Below are 20,523 nucleotides of genomic sequence, written 5' to 3'. Positions count from 1 at the left end.
GTCCCTGACTTGAAATGCCAGAGTAAAGATTTATACTTGAAAACTGAATGTGCTGCATCGCTGAATGGTCACCGTGATGCACAACGTAGCACGCATGGAACACAGAACAAGTGTATTCACACTGGAGCGGCTCCAGTAACTTACCATCTCTAAAAAGATCATACAAGATCTTCATCATACTGAATGCAAAGCGGCCAGCAGATTATGCTCTACAGAGTCGAAGGAGTATGACTTGGTTGTTACCTGTGCGTGTCAACGTCTGTGTGTTTGTGTGGACGTGTGTATGCAGAAAAAAGAAAACTATACAGGCTGTTTCAACATAAGAACACAAGAAGAAAATGACACTGTGAATGGAGACAAAGCGCACATACCAAAGGGAAAAGTAAAGCTGAAATTGCTCCAGCACTGCACATAACATGCGATCAGGCATACCCTGTAAATAACACACAACAGTTAGTCAACATCATGGCTTATATGGTGTACAGTACACCACCCACATCTACAGTATGCTCAGAGAGACAGGAATGCCCACCACGTCTGACATCAAGGCATATATGCGACACACTCTGTGAGTGGGTGAGTGAGTGACTGACTGAGGTGTTGTGGAGGAGGACGAGGTGAAGGAGGACCAGCGGACTCACTGTGAGGCTCCTCATTGGTGCATTCATCCCCAGGTCACAGAGGGGTGGAGGAACCAACCAGACAGAGAGAGATTACAGATGCGAAAAGGAGGGCGTCCCAGCGGGGCGGTGATCCTGTGGCAGCAATCAGTCAGTGGAAGCGGTCAGACGCGCAGGGAGGAAAAGTGAGAAAACATTTTCACATGTGCAGCCATGTTTATGGTGCATGGAGTCTGCAACCTTTCCAATATAAGGAGACATTTTTACCTATAGTTAAGCTTAAAAAAAAAAAAAAAACTTGTTCAGAGCTCCAAGTATTCTCCACTCTTTTTTAAAAACAGACAACTTATAATTTTTGATAAATGTAATTTTTTACTATCATGTTTTACCTCTGTTTTGAATTGTAGACTGGTAGCTCGAGCAACATACCAATTGTTGTTTTAAAGCTAATTTGACCTCATTCTGAATTCTAATCCATGGTTTTGAAATAATTACAGTGAGCTGTTATATCACAGCATCAATCATTGGTTATTGGTTTGAAGGTTGTGAGTCAACAATTACCAGTTATATTTTTGAGTTTTATTGTCCGTTTCCTTTTTCTGTACTTTATTAGCTTTACTTATTCTTTTAATTGTACTCAGTACTTTAGTTGAAGGTTCCTGGCTCAGTTAAAGAGATTGTTGACTAAAGTAATTTAACATGAAGTTGAAGTAGTTTGTTAATAAATTCTTGTATTTTGGAAAGAGGTAATTTACCTTTGTCTTAAATATGTGTGCAATACTTGCTGTTTGAGACCAGCAGTGGACAAACTCACCCCTCCATCCGCTGTTCTATCATACCACACCTCAACCAGGCAGGTATGCATGAAACAATAATTGACACAGCCTGACAACTGTTGGCTATTATTTCCTGATAATAAAGTGGAGGATTAGCCATTTAAAATTCAATTTTGAGAAGAAAAACTAAATTTCAACATGCCATTCTAATAAAATAGAAACTAATCCTCCACCTTACGTCTTGCTGATACGAATAAGAAATTAGCTTTAACTCACAATTAGGTCATTCTGAGTCAGCATTCAGGTTTTAACGCTAACTTCAGCCTAGTTTATCCCGCTTTCACCTGTTCTCTGGGCACCAGGCTCCAAACCTGCGCTTAATTTGCTGTTGTAACCCACTAACTGAAGTAACAACTCTCTTCTTTCACTTTTTAACAAAAAGTTCAATATCTCCATTTCCACTACTAGAAGGCTGGAAATGAGGCAGAGCTGACTGGGTCCATTGTTCCAGCCCAAAGCGTGCTTCCAGCCACATGCTATAGTTTCTGTCAGGGAGAACTAGTCTGGCACGACACTTGCCAACTCCAGACATCTGCGTCCATGTGTGCTGCTTACTGAAACACACGTTCAGTCAGGGCGTCCACGCGACAGATAACAAAATCTGGAATTACAGCTTTGTTTCCAAATCAAGTTGCTAAATGCCTCAGCTCTCCATAGCTAGAATCTACAGGCAGCACAGAAACCTGTAGATTCTAGCTATGGAAGTCTGATGCTAACCACCCAATAGCAAAGCAGTTGTCCTCTTAAGACACGCCCCCCCCCCCTCCATTTGCATAATGAGGTTGAAATGCATAAAGAAATGGAAAAAGGACAGGCGTTATTTCTTCAACTCTAAATAGCGATTGAAGAAAGAAAAGGGGTAAAATATAGAAAGAAAGAATAAAAAAGAGGCAAAAAATCTCAAAATATGCACAAAAATAAATACATTTAAAAATGAATGTATAAAGTTAACAATTATAACGAAAAACAAATAAATAAGGTCATTATTAAAAAGTGGAATAAGTAAAAATGCTAAGTAAAAGAGATATTTACATTTATAACTCATTGTATAATTTAATTACTGCTTATATTTATCGATTTATTTCTGTATTTAATTTTTAATTGTGTCAGAGTTGGTCCCCAATACTGCCATGGCTTAGCAATTTTTATTAAAATTACTAACTATGCTAATGTGCCTTTGGCACTTACTCAATGGTATTCATTGACAAACCAAACCAATAGTTGCACTACAAACATGACAGAATTTTAAAAAGTTTAAGGGGTATAATCAAGAATCTTTATTGTCATTACGAAACCATACAGAAAGTTTTTGGTGAGACAAAGCACAGAAGGCTCAAACGATTGCTTTATGATTTTGTCGTACTTACTAACTCCAATGCCACAGAAATACAAATGAGGTGTGCATACAGCTCCTTAACAATTAATTTCATTTTTCAATAGCAGTGCCCCTTTTGGATAGTCTTTAAGCTGAGATTTAACTTTTTTTCTGAGGATAACTCAGAAATTCTTGCATAATAGCTACATCCTATTACTGTCAAGGTTACAGAAATAATTTAGAGGTTCATTAAGGTTAATGTTAATAAAAAATATATATATATTTTCATATTTTCTTAAAAAAAAAGAAAAGACACAGACACTCGCCAGCAATGCAAGCAGGACCGTGCAACTGTCCCTTCTCTTTTCTTCCTGTGTTCATACCAAGGCAAGAAACCATTATAATGTAACATTTTGTAGCTTGTGTTGAACTTTGCTTCCCAAATTCCTATGACTAGGGCTGGACGATAAAATATATATTAATAAAATAGAAATCATATCGATCAATATCGATAATTATCAACAAATTCAAAACATGTATTTTAAGTGCAGCCCTAGCCATTTTATGCCATTGCTTAGAAACCCATTTTAGATGCAGAACGCACAAACGCTGAATTCAAACTCAACCCTTTATTCAACTAACTTTTTACCAAAACTGCAAGTTTTTAAAAAGGAAAAAAAAGAACACTTGCTCTCTGAACTCTTGGAAGGGGGCGGAGCTTGGTTTACGGAGAGTTTCCTGTGTCTGCGTTTGTGATTGGTTGGGAGGATGTAGTGACTGTAGTATTAACCTACATGGCTAGAAACCAAAAGGAAGGAAAACTGTTGTTCTATTAAACTTATTATTGATCCATTTTTTTATATCATCAATATACATCTATCAATCAATATATATTGTTATTGAATTTTCGTCCAGCCCTACCTATGACTGTGTTGAACTTAATGTCTTTATTTTATTGAGCTCTGTGTAGAATAGGTTTTCTCTTCTCTGCTACCCTGAAGGTCATCGGGCAGAGCTGGTTCTGCAGCTCCAGGAGAACATGGATTGAAGAAGCTAGTGCTCACAGTTAAAAACTTTGCACTTCTTCTGTCCTTGGGTATAAACGATACTAACTCTGCAGGTCAGAGTTTATTCTCTCACAGGCTAACGCTCTGACGCAGATGCTCTCTGTTATAGTTTTTGCTCTCATGTTGTTCAAGATACTCTAATAAACCTGACTGTGGGCTTTTCACTATAACAGTGCTTGGATAATCTTATTTTTCTGTCCACCCAATAAACCCCATGTAGTTGGAAGCAATTTCCCAGTGTAATTGCTACACTTAACATATGCAGATAGCGACGTGAAGGAGAGTGAAAACAAAATTGCAGGGTCTAAGTGCTATTATGTGGGAGTATAGATGGCAAAGACTGCAATTACTATCCCATTTGGAGAGAAGACATGTTCTTCACTGAGAAAGATGTGATCTCTGAATAATTGTAACTGTAGGCATATTTCTTTATTTTTAAATCGAACTTTCCTTGTTGAAGTTTTGTTTGTGAGTGCAAGGAAGAGATGCAAGCGTAGTCTGCGCTTCCTTGGTGTTTGTGGTCAACTGTGTTGTGCTTATAAAACGATTGAAAAGTTGGGTATTTGCCTCTCCAATTACGATCATTCCAAAGTGGGGCCTGGGGGGCATTTGCGGCCCCTGGACTGATTCTGTGTGGCCCTCAACTGCAATTGTATAATGATTTGGCCCACCAGCAGAGGTAGTTGATGCAGAGGTATCCTTTTTATTTTTAGTTAGAGCAAAATTATTACAGACAAGTTCAAATCCTCTTTCAATTGAACATGTTGAGTATAAGACAAAGGATTTACTCAAAAGCAGGCTTTGGTTCGCACAAATCTGCCTTTAACTCTTATTAAAATTGGCTATGTACAGCAAGCGTTTTCAAAGATAGACTGACCCAAATCCTGTTCTTAATGCTGAGAATAAAAAACAAATTGATAAAAAAAAAATTGAGATAGGCATCCAGTTAACAAAACAATTTGTGTTCACAATTCAACTGGATAACCATCTTTTAATAAGGAAAATTTGCCTTAAAAGTAGTAATTTATGCATCCCTTTCCTTCAAAAAATCTGACTAATTGGTTTACGTAAAATACTGCATAATCATACTTTGTAGAGCAAGTTTAAAATAGCTGTATACAATTTTGGTTTATTAAAATTACTTTTTGGGGCCCTCGAGTACTTTTGACTTGCCCACCTGACAATCAGTTTGGACACCCCTGACTTAAAACATAGTAAATGATTAAGTTATGGACAAAATCTATAACTTGCTACAACAGGTAGGTCAAATTATTACCACACTCCATCAGATTCTTCATTACTTGTATTTTACTTGCTATTTATTAGCACTTTTTTAAAATTCTATTTTATGTTGCACCAATGATCTGTGAAAACTGATATTTCAATTCAGCTGTATGTCCTGCCTTTATAAAGATTACTTAGACTTTTGACTTGAGTAACAGTTTCAATGACTCCTAAATCGTATTTAGGAGCCATATGAATTTTTCTCAGGTAGTATTGAAGATACAGTAACACAATGCTTCCCTCCACCACCAGCTGCTGCACACTGACAGCCAGCTGGCTGAAGTGTACAGCTACACTTCTCAAGACAAATTTGTCTTATGATTCTGTCCTGTCTCCCTGTTTTTGCACTACATCTCACGTTTTTGGGCCGGCTGGCTGTTTGCCACTCTCTGATCTGCTCCACTCTGTTCAGCCATTAGCGGGAGCAGCTGCACCTGTTACAGCTCAATTGCCTTCATTCCTCCCACCTGTGATCCTTTAAATACCGGTCTACCACAGTCTTTCCCTGGCCGAACGTAAAATGCCTTTGTGTCAGTAGCTGTCCAGCATTGCCTGCATTGCCCGTTACCTCAGCAAGTTTTTTTTCATCTTTGGATTTCCCTGTCTCACCTTGTTCTCGCTCAGACATCTCATTGGACTCTCTGATCATCTCACTGGACTCTCTGATTTCTGGGCACAGCCAGGACTGTTTTTGTTTTTCCTTTTAACCACGACTCTCACCCAGCCTTTTGGACCTGTCTGCCATCCTCCGCATGTATGACCCAAGCTCGTCTCACGCACATTATCTCCAGCTTTCAGCCATATCAGCTTCATGGACCAGATCTCTGCCTCCAGCCTATTCTGCCCATCATCTCCTGCTGTGAGCAGCCTGCTGCCTGCACTGCCTGTCTCCTGCTCCTCTCTGGACAATAACCTGCCCTGCACCAAGTTTTTGTTCAATGTTTTATTTTTTTAAACCTTTTAAGTGCAACACCGTGCCTGGCTTGAATACCGGGTTCCCTGTAGACTGAGCATTACAATTTGGCTGCTTGGAAAAAGTGGGAAAACTAAAGGAGTGTCACATGTCACTTTAAGTAAGGAAACTTAATTTGTATAGCACTTTCACAGATAAGAATCTCAAAGTGTTTTACAGAGTGCAAGTAAAATAGATCAGTTTATTATATTACAAAGAAAATAAGAACAATTAGTTAAAAACAACAACATGTAACTGAAAGCTTGTCTGAATAAAGGATCCTTAAGCTGCTTTTAAAAGGAATCAACAGATTCGCCCACAGGGAGAGAGAGGGGCAGTGCGTTCCACAGCGTGGGGGGCTGCTGCCCGAGAGGACAGGTCAGCCCGAGTTTTAAACCGGTCCTAAGAATCAACATTTCAGTGATGTCTTGAGGGGCCTGTCCATTAAAAACTCTAGAAGCCATTACTAAAATCTTTAAATCAATCCTAAATTTGACCGGTAGCCATTGTAGAGAGGATAAAACCGGTGTGATGTGAGCCCTTCTGTCAGTTCCTGTTAAAACCCTTGCGGCAGTGTTCTGGACCAGCTGGGGACGTGTGACCGCAGCTTGGTTAAGACAAGTAAAAAAAAGAGAATTACAATAATCTCCAAGAGAGGAAATAAAAGCATGAAAATCATCTCTAGTTTGGAGTTGGAAGTTAGAGATATGTCTCAGAGGACGAAAGCAATTTTTTACCAATTGTCTGAATGCCTGTCGAGAGACATTAATAACAAGGTTTCTAAGACTAGATTGGGAAGAGGAGCCCAGAAAATCGAGGTGTTGTTTCATCAAAGGAACTTTCTGTTCAGGAGCAATGAGCAGGGCTTCTGACTTAAAGCTCTCATATACTCAGGCGTACTGTGCGCATACTGTGAGCCGTGCAGACTCCGCGCCGACTCTCAGCGGACGTTTTATCCTTCATAGTCGAGTGTACCCATTGCCTAAATTATGACAAATTCCTTCATTTCCCACACTTTCTGCCAGTGGGACAGAGCGAGGGAAGGAATGTTAGCATGTGCGTTTCATTTCCAGCAGGGTCCCACCCCACACTTGTCAGTGAGAACAGAGAGGGACGGTGATGCCTCGCATCCTTGCGCCCGCCTGCTTGGAGCAGCTCAGTGCATCAAGCTCGGTGTCACATATTAAACAGCGCAATGTGAAGACTTCTTGCCGCCGAGCAGTTTGAAGTAAGACTCCGTGTATGCAGTCATAAACATTTTGCTCTGCGTGCTCTGAGTACACGCCAACTCCATGTGAACGTCCGCGGACTCCTGTCGCGCAAGTATGTGGAAGCCTTTACTGGAAATTAGCTGAAGGAAGTCTTTAACCAGATAACAAAACCATTGCAACCTAAAGAGGGACCACTACATGCTCCCCAACACCTCTAGACCATTCAGATGTTGTATTTAACTGGAATATGGTTGGAAACTGGTCCATTTAGAGGAAACCAATCACAGCGCGGCAGTTTAAATTAGTAGGCCGCCAGGCTAAGCGTTGTTTATTTTAAATACAACATAAAATGGTCAGTAAAGCTCCCGCCTGGGAGTAAATCTCCCAGTGAAGATAAGCTAACGCTAGCTGTTATTAGCTTCAAGCACACTACAAGACCCGGCTAATGGGTTGCACTCCTGCATCACGCAACGCTCCTCACATTTCTCCTTTCTGCTTGACCCTCTACCCCCCACGGTTAGACGCGCATCTCCTGCAACCCACCATGACGATACCTACCACAAGCATTAGCCCATTTTATGGGGGAAAACCCTGCTCTATATTAAGCGGAACTATATTTTAAAGTTCAATTCATATTTGAGAAAAAAATTGATGGATATCAAGAGTAGTTTCATTCAAAATGAAACAAATAAATATTGTTATTAATAAATTATCAATATATAATCCCCGTGAAGTAAAACAAAATATATATATATATTTGAAAAATAAAATATTTGCTTATGTCGTAATTTATTTATTTCAAGACCTATTAATTTGCTTATTTAAGTTATGTAATTCATGGTTTATATATATACACCATATATTTATTTCAAAATACCCCCATTTATTTTATAATGGAATTTTATTAATTGACACTTAAAGCTACTTTTTTTACCCTGCGTTTATCTCAGGCGTGTATTTCTCTGTGGGGCAGGTCTAGTCAGAGCTTTGTGGAGTGAATCAACTTGTAGGATTTAATCCACTCTGAAGAAACTGCAGCACAGGTGCTAACAAGCGGCAGCTAATGTGCTACATAAGGCTAAGATATAAACCTTTTAGTATGATAGATTAATATATTTATTTTAATAAGCTACGCTGCACACTCTGCCGTAATCATCCAGCATGATAACAGGTTTCTAGACTTTCAAACTTTATACCAAAGCACTAACAGCCCACCATGTTCTTCTATTTGCTAACTTAGCAATTATCCACCACGCTAAGTCCAGTTACAGTTTATGAGCAGTTTGCACAAAGCCCTGTTAATAGGCTTGACAACACGGAACCTCCATGATAGAGGACTGTTGGTGTTCAAAATTAATCGGTCGGAGACTCAAAAGCAAAGCTGTGCCATGCTTTCGACTACCTTCTTCATTTGGGTCTAGATCAGTAAGATGAACAGTGCCATCTAGTAAATACAAACTGCAGGCTTTAGTCAAAATACGTCTCGTACGGGACACTTGATTTGGCTATAAATACAGGAAATAGTGGGCAATATGAAACAGTTGGCATCCCTACCTTTCAGCACACCATCTTTTAACCAGTCTGTAAATTTTTTACTACGTCTGGAAAGTTAGCAGCTGTGCTGCACTTACTTTGGAGTCAGCGAAATCCTACTTGAGTTGATTTACACTGCAAAGCTCTGACTAGAGCTGACCCACAGAGAAAAGTAGTTTGAATATAAAAACCGGAAATAAAAAGAGCCTGAAATAAAACTGGATAAAAAAAAATACAAGTCCCTGAAATACATAAAGCAACTTTATTAAAAAAAAAAAATCACAACATAAAAATCCACTATGAAATAAAGAACTAAATCTTGACATTTTATATAATATATATATATATATATATATATATATATATATATATATATATATATATATATATATATATATATATATATATATATATATCTTGAAATAAATAAATACATCTTAAGTAAATAAAAAGATGAAAGAAATAAATGGAAAAATCATGAAATAAAAAAATTACTAAATAAACAAATATTTTTTAAAACACTTAGATTTTGTTTTATTTCATGGTAACATTTATTTATGTGATGGAATAATTTCTTAACATTATTTACTTAATACGAATGAAATGGCTCTCCAAAAATGAGAACCTTAGCTTCCCATTAAACTGATGGTTGATTATTGTGCATTTGCTTTATAATGCAACAGTTGTTTGCGTTGCATGCTGTGTTAAGAATGAAATTTGCGTGCAATAGTTGTTCGGCTTGTGGGAGTCGATTCCAAAAAGTTCCGAGAGCCCCTGGGGGCTCATTAATAAAGCTTGCGTACACACAAAACTGGGCCTAAATCTTGTGTGTCACTTTCCACACAAAGGATGTGATCTATGAAGAAAAACTTAATATCTGAACGTGTGGTCCCTCACGCAAACTCTGACCTATGCTTGTGTTCCTTTTGGAGACGGAGGGGGGGGGGGGGGGTGACTGGCAACGCAGATGGTGAAGAGGAGAGCTGCAGCCACACTGCATCATGATTCCTCTCAGATGTTCAAATTCATACCATATCAGACTTTAATCATAGATCGACTTTATCATAAGCATTTAAAATTGCAGTGTTATTCAAGCTTGCGCTGGTGAGCCATAACTATACATTAGGACCTTTCAAATTAATAACAGAGGCCCATAAGCTTACTTAAGTTAAATCTTCAATCAAAGCCCACACAGCATTTCATCAGGGGTTTTAAAGATCACATTGTTCTCTCTGATGATCACCAGGCCGTGCACCACGGATTAAACCATAAATTGTGACAAGATGTGAGGCAGTCACACCGACTGGTGTAAACATTTAAAATCCAACCCTCATCCCATCCTGACATCCCTCCCTCCTCCTCAGAATGATGATCTGGATGCACAGCCACCCCCAAGACAAGAGGAATTTCAACATGGCTACGTGAGAATGTCATCACTTTTTCACAAGTTTTTTTTTTTTTTTTTTTATGTGGACAACATTTGTGGGTGACAGCCCCTTTTGGTGTTCTGGTTCAGCTCCCTTAATGTTCATTCTGTGTTTACTAGTACCTTGTCTTAGTTTTCTTGATCTGCTTCTTCTGCAGCTGTACTTTTCACAAGAGGATATCAAACCAATCATCGACTCTCACAGTAAAAATCTGTTAGTTTCCTCACATGCCCAACAGATTCTCTGTTCATCTGTGTCTGTTCACCATTGCCAGTTTGCCATGTCTGTTTCTCCCATGGCAGTTCCTAGTGCCCCAGTTGCTTCAGCTTTGGTTTTGTAAGTTTATTTTACGTTTTTTTTTTATTCTTTTATTAATCCTCTATTAATACAGGTTAGTCCCTTGTGCCTTATTTACTAGGGAGACCTGTTTAAACACATAAAATGACAACAATTTACAATGGGAATTACACATTTAAGTGTCCCAACATATGGTTTAAGATTTCATGACAAAAGTAACATATGTACAAATGTCTAAATAAAACAAGTACAATTTCCTATAGACCCTATCTAAATTATTTATCATTAAGGTTCATTCTGGCAACTCACCTCTCAGCATGTGGGTCTTAATTACAAGAAACTACAAAAACAATTACAACAAACAGGACACACATTCAAAGTTTCGTCCTTTTCCAGGGTAATTGTTTTATTGAGGTAAACACTTTGGGTTGCATTCATTTTTAAAAATGTGCTACATAGATTAATCCATCCATCCATCCATTTTCCAAACCGCTTAATCCCTCATGGGGTCGCGGGGTGCTGGTGCCTATCTCCAGCGTTCACTGGGCGAGAGGCAGGGTACACCCTGGACAGGTTGCTACATAGATTCATTAAATATAATTTGAAAATAAACTTATATATAATATATATATAATACTCAAATTAAAAGATTTGAGTAAAAAAAAAAAAATATTTCTTGGGGGGATTTTTTCAATAAATTCATATATAAATAATACAATTTTTCTGACTTTTGATCTTGCAGTATGTCAACTGGTTATTTCACTGCAATTCGTAGCTCTAGGCCAGTTTAGAACAGCTTTATTCAAAAATCCCACCTTGACCTTTAAAAATCAAGACTGAACTGAGATAAAATAAACACACATTCTTTATAACACAGTTTTTATCTGTGATACATTTTTTTAAACAAAATACATTTTAATATCAACTTTGCTCTGCATTTAAACTATAAAGGTGCTAATACAAGAGGGTCTAGGGCTAGAGAAAAGGAGGGACACTTTGCTTTTTTATAATTTTTGAGTGTGCTTGCATCTGTCTATTCTTGGCATGTGATCTAATGACCAAAACAATCAACGGCTTGTTAGAAAAAAAACGGAATTTCCGATGTTGGGAATTGAAATTAAAGACTTTTTAACTTTAAGATTAAGGAATAACATCAAGAAACTTTTTTAACCTCACCATATCTTCTTTTTCTTTTTAGATTAATTTATTATAGAAACGAATATCAATAGGAAATTGGATATTTGGGAGTGAAGCTGCTGACCCACTGTGATTTCTAGGCTTTAACTTGGAAGTCACGAAATTCTAAAATCATTGATTTTATAAAGCTGTACGAGATTTTTAAACAAAACATTCAAAATTGCTGTCGTTGCGCTTGACTGACTGAATACTCATTCTCTGACCGAAAAATGAAAGAATTACATCACAGGGACAAGGTTACTATGGAAACGATAAGGAAAACAGCTGATATGATGATAAAAACAAGCTACACACCGGAACCTGTTTACAACTGTGGGCAAGCACAAACCTATTTACATAGCTGAATTATATGTGACAACCCGTTTAAGAGATAAGGTAGGACATAAACAAGAATATCTCATTGAGGCCTACTGCGGAGGATGAGATTTCCTCCACTTCCTGGAGGACCAACAAGCTAGCGCGCAGCAACACCTAGCGCGAGCTGCGTCCCAAAGGCAAAACAGCTGGATGCCACGTTACGTTCGCGACGATTTCACACCAACAAAACCTTCTGAAGCACTTACCAGAGCAGGGTTTCTCTTATTTGCCGTGTCTGGCCCTGTCCATGACATCCGCCGTGTTCTCTGGGCTTGCTCGTGTGGGAGACTGCGGGAGCGCGCAAGGATGCAATCACATCAGCTGCGGCGGCGCGCAGGCATTGCCAGGGTAACCGCTTTAGCTTCTCTTGTGCGGCTGCACCACGGTTTGTTTACATCCAGAACCCGATACCTTTTGGAGAATCAATCAACACATTCATCATGGCTGCTGTTTACTTTAAAATAAAGTAATTAAATTAATTGTTCTGACCGTATTTTGAAAAAAACAAATAATAAAAAATAATAAGGAAACATAATGAAAATATATTATATAATATATTATAGATATATAGATATATATATATATAATATATAGATTAATATAATATATATACACACACACATACAGGGATGCATCCCAAGACCACCAGTCCAATAACGATCATGCAGAAATGCTTGTAAGGGTGCGCTAGTGGCGTAGCAGGTGGGAGACCCGTGTTGGAGGCCTTTAGTCTAGACGCAGTCAACCTGGGTCGAGGTCCGGACCTGCGGTTCCTTTGCGCATGTTCTCTCCCCTCTTCCACCCCCTTCTGTCAGCTTACTGTCAATAAAAAGCGAGCATAGAATCCGCCCAAAAAAAAGGAAAGAAAAAGAAAACTGATTAAGCACCACTTACCTTTATTATTGGCCATTAGTGCCAAACAAGGTGTTTTTGTGTTGGGAACCAAAATGATGCTGAGCATCTCCAAAGAACACCATACTGAAACATGCTAATGCTCTGGGGTTATTTTTCTTTAGACAAAACTTGGCTTTTTGTAAAAGGTGGAACAAAGTCATAATTTGTTCAAAATTAGTTTATGCTTAAATCTTTCAAATGTCTGCAAGAAAGCCAAAGATGTTGAGGGATTTTGTTCTGAGTCCAAGCATACACACAATGGTTACATTGGATGAAAAAATTAAGTTTTCAATGGCCCATTATTACAAAAAAAAGAAAATTTGATAGACAGATGGGTTGGGGGAGACACCTGAAGAGTTCTGGTGAAGAGGTTTAGATTTAGAGAATTTTTGCAAGATAGATTAATGAAATATTGATAACTCCAGGTGTGGGTTGCTGATAGACTCTTATCATAAAAGACTGAATTCTAAAATGACTTTAAATAAAAAGGCATCAAGAAAGTTTTAGTTTAGGAGCTTGCACACCCAGATGACTGCCATTGAGTACGTGTCACATTAAAGGTGACAAAAGTTTTAAAATGGTTTAAAAGGATGTTGGTGAAGATTCTCAGTCATGATCAATCCAAAAAAAGTAAAAAAAAAATAAAACAACTGGACTTCAACAAATGTAATTTACTGAAATTTACTGCATTTTACCATGATTTTCCAAGCTGTATGCAAACGAAATTTCATTCTGTACGCACTCTGTGCATGCCGGATGACAAATAAAGTTGTCTTAGGCTACGTTCACACTGCAGCCTGAAGTGACCCAATTCCGATTTTTTTGCCCATATGCGATTTGTATCTGATCTTTTCATGACAGTCTGAACAACACAGATCGGATTTTTTCAAATGCGACCCAGACCACTTGGATATGTGGTCCTGAATCCGATACGTATCTGATCTTTTCAAATGCGACCTGTGTCTGTACGGGCGGGTCGCATTTATCCGACCTGTACGTCACCAATACTCGACAAACGTCACTATTCTGCGTCCTGCTATGCAGAAACAGGAAGAAAGACGACACCCATGGCGGACAACAATGAGAAGAGCAGTCAATGAACAGAAAGCTCCGGTTAAAAAATAAATTAATGAACGCAAAACGCGCGCCAGCATTATAATCCATGTTTACTTCTGCAAACACTGAGGACGCTTGCTACGTGTGACGTCATCGCGTCCTTGAGTGCGCACGCGGTACACTTAGGTTGAACGCATTCAGTTCACACAGGAGATCACATACAAGACGCATATATTTGGAAATGTGAACGGACACGCAAAAAAATCCGATTTCACAAAAAAATCAGAATTGAGCATTAAGACCTGCAGTGTGAACGTAGCCTAAGTCTAAGTCTAAGTATAAGTTCTATTCTGAAGCTGAAGGAGTATCGCTTCCCATCCAGCTTTCTCAATTCAAAGGGAAGCAAAATATATATAGAAGGCCAGTTGTTTTATTTTTTTAACCTTTTTTGGATTGGTTTACAAGGATCTCATTTTGCAACACGAGAAACAAAAAGGGATGTGTTTACTTTGAGATTCACTGTGTAATCCTTGTTGTTGTTCTACTGGTGTGAGTTATTGATTTTGAGGATGTTCTACTTAAGTGTTCCACAAACACGTGTATTCAGAGAACCAGTTTTGTTGAGACTCCCAACCCAAAGCATTTAAATTGAGTTAAACTATTTTTGTGTTCTTCATTCACAACATTTACTGTCAGAGGTCTAGAAGCTGGATCTCATTTCTCATACATGAAAGGAAAAACTAGAAACAACTGCTACACCACAGAGGTAATGGGGGGAAAAAATGAGGAGGAAAAAAAAAATGAAGACAAAAACAGTCTGCTTCTGATTAAATGTCAAACTGGTGACTTAACTCTTTATTTTGGCAGCTTTTTTCCTCATTTTAGCTCCTGCCCAGGACTCCATCTGAGAATCTGGACTAATCAAAGGCACTTGTATGTAAAGGAGTGTTGGACTCTGAAGGGACTGAGCCAGTTCAGGCCAGCCTGCTTCTCCTTTCTCTCCCTCTCTCCTTTTCTCTTCCCTCTCACTCTCCCTTCCTGTCCTGTCTCGGGAGCAAAAGATTTGGGGAAATTCCTTCAAGCTACTTTATTCCAGGTTTCGGTTGGATTTAAACATGCACACGGAGGTGTTTGTGCAGACAGTGCTTGTCCCGTCGTTCCTGATCCTGCTCTCTGCCGTTGAGGACACTTTGTTGCAGTCTGTTAGGTGAGTTTTCACACCTCTCTTTGTAGGTTTTTATCGTTTTTCTATTTGGAGGCAGCCTGGAGTGGAAGATATAAAAAAAGGGGGCTGCAAAGTTGCGTTGACTTACAAGTTTGGTGGGAACAGCGTGAGAAGTTTTAGAGCCAGTGACAGTAAATATACTTTGCACTTCTACTTTCCGGTGTGCCATTTGTGCCAGCTGTTTAACAGTGCATTCCATAGGGGCAGCATATTCCAATATTTCAAAGTGATGTGCTTACTTTGCTTTTGTTTGTGTTTTATACTGCTCCGGGGGTGTTTGAATTGCCATAATATAACTGACACGTCCCCCACTTAGCTTTGTCAACAGACCGTGACACTGAATGTCAGTTTTACAGCTCTGAGTGTCACACAGGGCATGAAGCTAATTTCTGAGGAGGAATGGAGTGGCAGGGGTGTGTGCTGGGTAAAGGCTGGCCAGCTGGGGCCTCTCAGAGTGGAATTTATATTTCCTACCCATGCCAGGGTGGGTATTGTTTTTTCAGGGGCCCTCATTTTTATATTTGTTGGGCTTATCTTAAACCATTTCCCAATAAAGTGCAAATATTTCAGCTATGTGCTTGAGAAAGATTTTGTCATAACCTCTTGAACATTTTCGCATTTTGTCACATCACAACAACAAGCTTTGATGTATTTAATCAGGATTGTGTTTAAAAAACCAACAGAAAGCAGTGCATTATTGTGCAGGAGGATAATGGTCTTCAAACTTCTTTACAAATAAAAATCAGAAAAGTTTAGCACTTGTATTCAGCCCCTCTGAATCAATACCTTATAGAGCCACCTTTAGTCCCAATTAGCTACAGGTCTTTTGGGGGTACACCACCCTTGCATAACTGGAAACAGACATCTTGGCCTATCCATAACAAAAATAACTCATGCTCAGTCAGATTTCTATGGGATGACAACTGCAATTTCATGTCTTCCGGCCTGCTCTCCATTTGATCCTTTGATCCGGTTCGAATTGATCCTTCTAACACATGTGCTTTTGAAGGGAACTCTCCCATCCTCTCTAGTCACAATTAAAGGTTTAGTGGACAAACATACCTTGGTAGGTTTGCAGTTTTGCCATATGCTTAATGTTTTCGTTTGATGGATTAAATGGTGCTTCATGAGATGTTAAAAGTTTAAGCATATTGAAAAAAAAAAGCTCCAAATGTTGGAAAACTTTGGCAGTGCATTGCTGTTTTATCTGGACATTAGCTTTATACCGACTTGATCCATTCTCTCTTTCATGTGATGCAAACACTAAAAAAAGCCCTGCCACAGACACAAATGTTTCAAGATTAAATAATCTCCAAATCAAATATGAGCACTACATGGCATGACCTTAAGTTTGAATAAAGTATGTTGAAATTAGTGTACTCTCTTTTCTCCTGTTGCTTGTCGGCAGGGTATGTCTCCCATAGAGTGGGTGTCGCACAGCTTAACAATGGTGGTTCACAACTTCACAGCTGGACGTTGATCAAAAGAGTTACCATATGTGTGGTTCGTTCAAAGGCTAGCCAGCTTGGTGATATTAAAAATAACTCTGCTTGGTTTGCACCATTATGTACAGTATTTAGTTTGAAAAGATCTGAGATCTGTCAATCTGCATTTTCCAAAGCCACATCCCTAGCATCAGAACAGAAAGCAAGCTTACTTTGAAAATAATAAATCAAATCTAGATTAGATTAATGGGGGAGATTTTTATTTTGGTACACTATTTTTCTCTTTTTCTACTCATTCATTTATTATGTCTGTTTCATTTAACATAAACTAAAATACCAAAGAAAAGTATTTCTTTGGTATTTTTCAGCAAAGGCAATGCAACTAACAAATTGGAAGAAATCGTCCATCCATTGTCTGCTAAAATCAGAGTGATATGTATTTCAGTACCTTTGAATAAGTATATATCTCTGTTTTTTTAACGTTGACACTTTAAAATGTTGCACCTGTGGGCTAAAAGTAAAAATCAAGAACTCTTTTTTTTTTTTTTTGCAGTGAAGGGTCAGGTGGAAACCAACATTTGTAATGTACTTGTGTAATGATAGCTTATTTAACAGGCAATTTGATAAGTTTTGGTATTAGGCTCTTCCTGTTTTTATCTTTTCTCAACAGTAAATGTCTGTTTTGCAGCATTTGCAGGAGTTGAAGAGAGGCCAAAAAGAAGCATACAATGATGTTGGTGGCAACAATTCACTTTGCACAACAAATAAACTATATTTCAAATGTATACGTCTGGGATTTTGCGAGGCAGATCATGTGGTGCAGCAGAGCAGCAAGAGTTCCTAAAAAAGTATGCAGATGCCATTCGAACGCAATAATGCAGGTCATAGATGAAGATCAGCTGAGGCCAATGTAGCTCCGTATAGTATAAAAACACACAAACTCTGAATCAGGAAGAAAAGTTGGTTTTAATGACATGACAGAATTCAAATATACAAAATGTACAGCTGTGGGCTGTGAAGGAATAAAGCCAGCCCTAAGCATTCCCCTAATACTTGAAGCAAGTGTGAATGGAAAATTGTTTCGCTTTGTGATGAGTCATAGAAAACACACATTTTATGTTCATTTTCAGGAGGGGAACGTTTGAGCTGTTGATTGAATGAAATGCATGCCCATTTGCCAAACTCTTTGCCAATATAAAGATGGAACTGGAACGGAAAAGAAATGCCAGACAGAATCTAAAGGAAATATACAATTCTCCCAAAGAAAACCTGTGGAATAAAGAAACAGAAACTCATGTCAGAGTTTAATTTTTTGGAATTGATTAGGTATGTGAATGTCTGCAAACTGTCCATAAAGAGAGGATTATTGAGCTGTAATCTTTTGACTTTTTTCTAACAATTATGCAATAAAATGCTTTCATACTGAAACAAAATAATAGACACCTTTTATAAATAGATTTTGCTGAATATTCCTGCAAAAGGGAGTTTTACACTAGCGTCAATTTTTCTTCTTCAATAGATACACATAGCAATGTACTTACTCTGTGAGTTACTCTTACCGCATTACTTATTAAACGGCAAAACTACTGATCTCTTCTCTTTTTCTCAGCCAGGTGGGTCAGGTGTGCAGGCTGTCCCAAGAGTCATCGCTGCGCCGCTGCAGGACCCCTGATGGCAAAATATGCAGCGGCAGGGGCAAATGTGACTGTGGGGTCTGCATCTGTGCAGCCTCAGATCCAGGGAAGTTCTTTGGTCCTCGCTGCGAATGCCATAACTGGGTCTGCGCCACACATAATGGGCAAGTTTGCAATGGTGCGTACACTGACCTATTCCTTCCTCAGCTATTTTTAGTATTGTAAAACTATGCATATTGCCTGGCCGCTTTCCCATTTTGTCACGTTACAACCATAAATTTCATTGTATTTGATTAGGATTATGTGTTATAGACTAGGTGTCTAGAATTTGGGGCTCTGGAGCCGCAAGTTGGACCTTGCACTCTGGTTAAAAATGATAAAGGACCAATGTATGTCTTTGAATATAGATATAATAACAAATGCATGTTTCAGCAGGTTTTGTTTCGTGTTATTTTTTTGCATGAAATAATATTAGCATTGTACTTTCACAGCAGAATTACACTAAAAGTACAAGTTATATTATTTAGAACTATTTTTCTTGAAAGCTGCGTGCTTTTCTTAGATTGTTTTCTACAAATATCCACATCTCGTAGAATCAAAATGTAGTTCAACAGAGCAATGACTCACGGCATTGAATAAAATTAGAAGGCGTGCTGTTCAGAACTTTAGCTGTAAAAACCTTTTTAACCATTTTCCTCTTGCCTCCACTCACCATACACGCTACTTTCTGTTGGCCTGTCACGTAAAATCCTAATAAAATACATTGATGTCGGATGACAAACTGTTCAAGAGATGTGAATACTTTTGCATGACACAGTAATTGAACAACAGCTTAGAATGCTTCTTTTACAGTTTGTTTACAGTATGTTTAAACTTTAAATTATACTGTGCAGTTCCACATGGCTTGGCATATTATGCTTCTAATTGGATGTGGTTTTCAGAGAGGGGGTCAGCAAGTGATGCAACAGATATCCTCATTGTATGTTACATCAGTGCCATTGGCAGGTGGACTCGCCTGCTGATGTTCAGGATCATTTTATCCAGCTGCTAAAAAAATGATAAATAAATTCATGTCATCCACAAACTTTCGCTTTCAAAAATGCAATGACTTCCCACATGTCTAATGTACAGGAAAATGTATTTAAGAATTGAGTTGCTGACAGATTGTTTTGGTTCACCTTGCATGTATTATTTTACTGTTAGTCAGCGAGAAGCAGTTTTTGACAGCTCTCATCAGTTTGAAGCAATTCAGAGACAGTCATTACTTATACAATGCTGTCTTGGTGTCATACATTATGATGTTATGAGCTTTTGTTGGCAGGCGTTGCTTTAAACTAGTTTTTCATGTCAACTACAAGAACTCCTCAGAGCGCGTTCGGGTGAAACTGAATATTGGTTAGTTGGACAATGATTTACTGGGCACTATATTATATAGCCTACCTCACTGAATTTCCTTTGATAACTCAGTTGGTCAATCAAAAAAGTTAACCTTTTACTCCTAGTTGTTCTTTGTAACAGGGCTGTAAAGACAAATTTAACCCTTTTCAGATTTTGTGTGCTCTTGCTTTCTTGTCAAAATGAAATATTTCAGATCATCAACCATTTTCAAACAACAAACAAAGATAAATTACATACAAAATGTAGCTTTGTTATTTCATTCATCGAAAGAAAAAAGCTATATTAAACGGTAATGGCCGCCTAAACCTAATGACCTAATAGTTATTCTGTGAGCAGCTGTCATCAAGCGTTTGTGATTACTGCTAATGAGTCTTTGATATCACTGTGGAGGAATTTTGGTCCAATACCTACCGTATTCTTCGGACTATAAGGCGCACTTAAAATCCTAGATTTTCTCAAAATGGTGTGCCTTATAAGCCAGTGCATCTTATGTATGATTACGGTTCGCTTGCTGACTGATTTTAGGTGGTACAATGGGCTCAAAATCTGTTAAAATGTGTAAGTACAATGTTGGTAAGCCTGCAATAGATTGGTGACCTGCACAGGGTGTACCCTGCCTCTCGCCCATTGACAGCTGGAGATGGGCACCAGCACCCCTAGTGACCCCACAAGGGATAGACGTGTTAGAAGATGGATGGATGGACTTTGGTAAGCAACAAAGCCGAGTCGCTCAATTAATATTCGGAGCATTACGGTACACTGTGTCACTACCTGA

The 20,523-nt window shown here is 38.5% G+C and overlaps 2 protein-coding genes across 6 annotated transcripts in view; one reads left to right on the top strand and one right to left on the bottom strand.

The window, feature by feature from the left end:
* nalcn (sodium leak channel, non-selective) overlaps positions 1-12,424 on the bottom strand; it is a 126,960-nt gene extending 114,536 nt beyond the window's left edge. Inside the window, exons 1-3 of one of the 5 annotated variants that reach the window (XM_036139063.1) lie at positions 12,303-12,424; positions 533-755; positions 372-433 (exon numbers count right to left, since the gene is read on the bottom strand). In XM_036139063.1, coding sequence (XP_035994956.1) covers positions 372-413 — 42 coding nt within the window. In that variant the 5' untranslated portion in view covers positions 414-433; positions 533-755; positions 12,303-12,424. The remainder of the gene's footprint in view (positions 1-371; positions 434-532; positions 756-12,302) is intronic. The other 4 variants (XM_036139062.1, XM_036139061.1, XM_036139060.1 and 1 more) reach the window with 4 other exon arrangements.
* A 2,576-nt stretch (positions 12,425-15,000) lies between these two features.
* The window catches only part of itgbl1 (integrin, beta-like 1), a 74,891-nt gene continuing 69,368 nt past the window's right edge, over positions 15,001-20,523 (top strand). Inside the window, exons 1-2 of the mRNA XM_036139059.1 lie at positions 15,001-15,253; positions 18,326-18,528. Of these exons, the coding sequence (XP_035994952.1) occupies positions 15,162-15,253; positions 18,326-18,528 (295 nt within the window). The 5' untranslated portion in view covers positions 15,001-15,161. The remainder of the gene's footprint in view (positions 15,254-18,325; positions 18,529-20,523) is intronic.

This window comes from Fundulus heteroclitus, chromosome 7 (genome assembly GCF_011125445.2).
Source record: "Fundulus heteroclitus isolate FHET01 chromosome 7, MU-UCD_Fhet_4.1, whole genome shotgun sequence".
Taxonomy (NCBI): domain Eukaryota; kingdom Metazoa; phylum Chordata; class Actinopteri; order Cyprinodontiformes; family Fundulidae; genus Fundulus; species Fundulus heteroclitus.
This window is presented reverse-complemented; position numbering and strand designations above follow the sequence as displayed.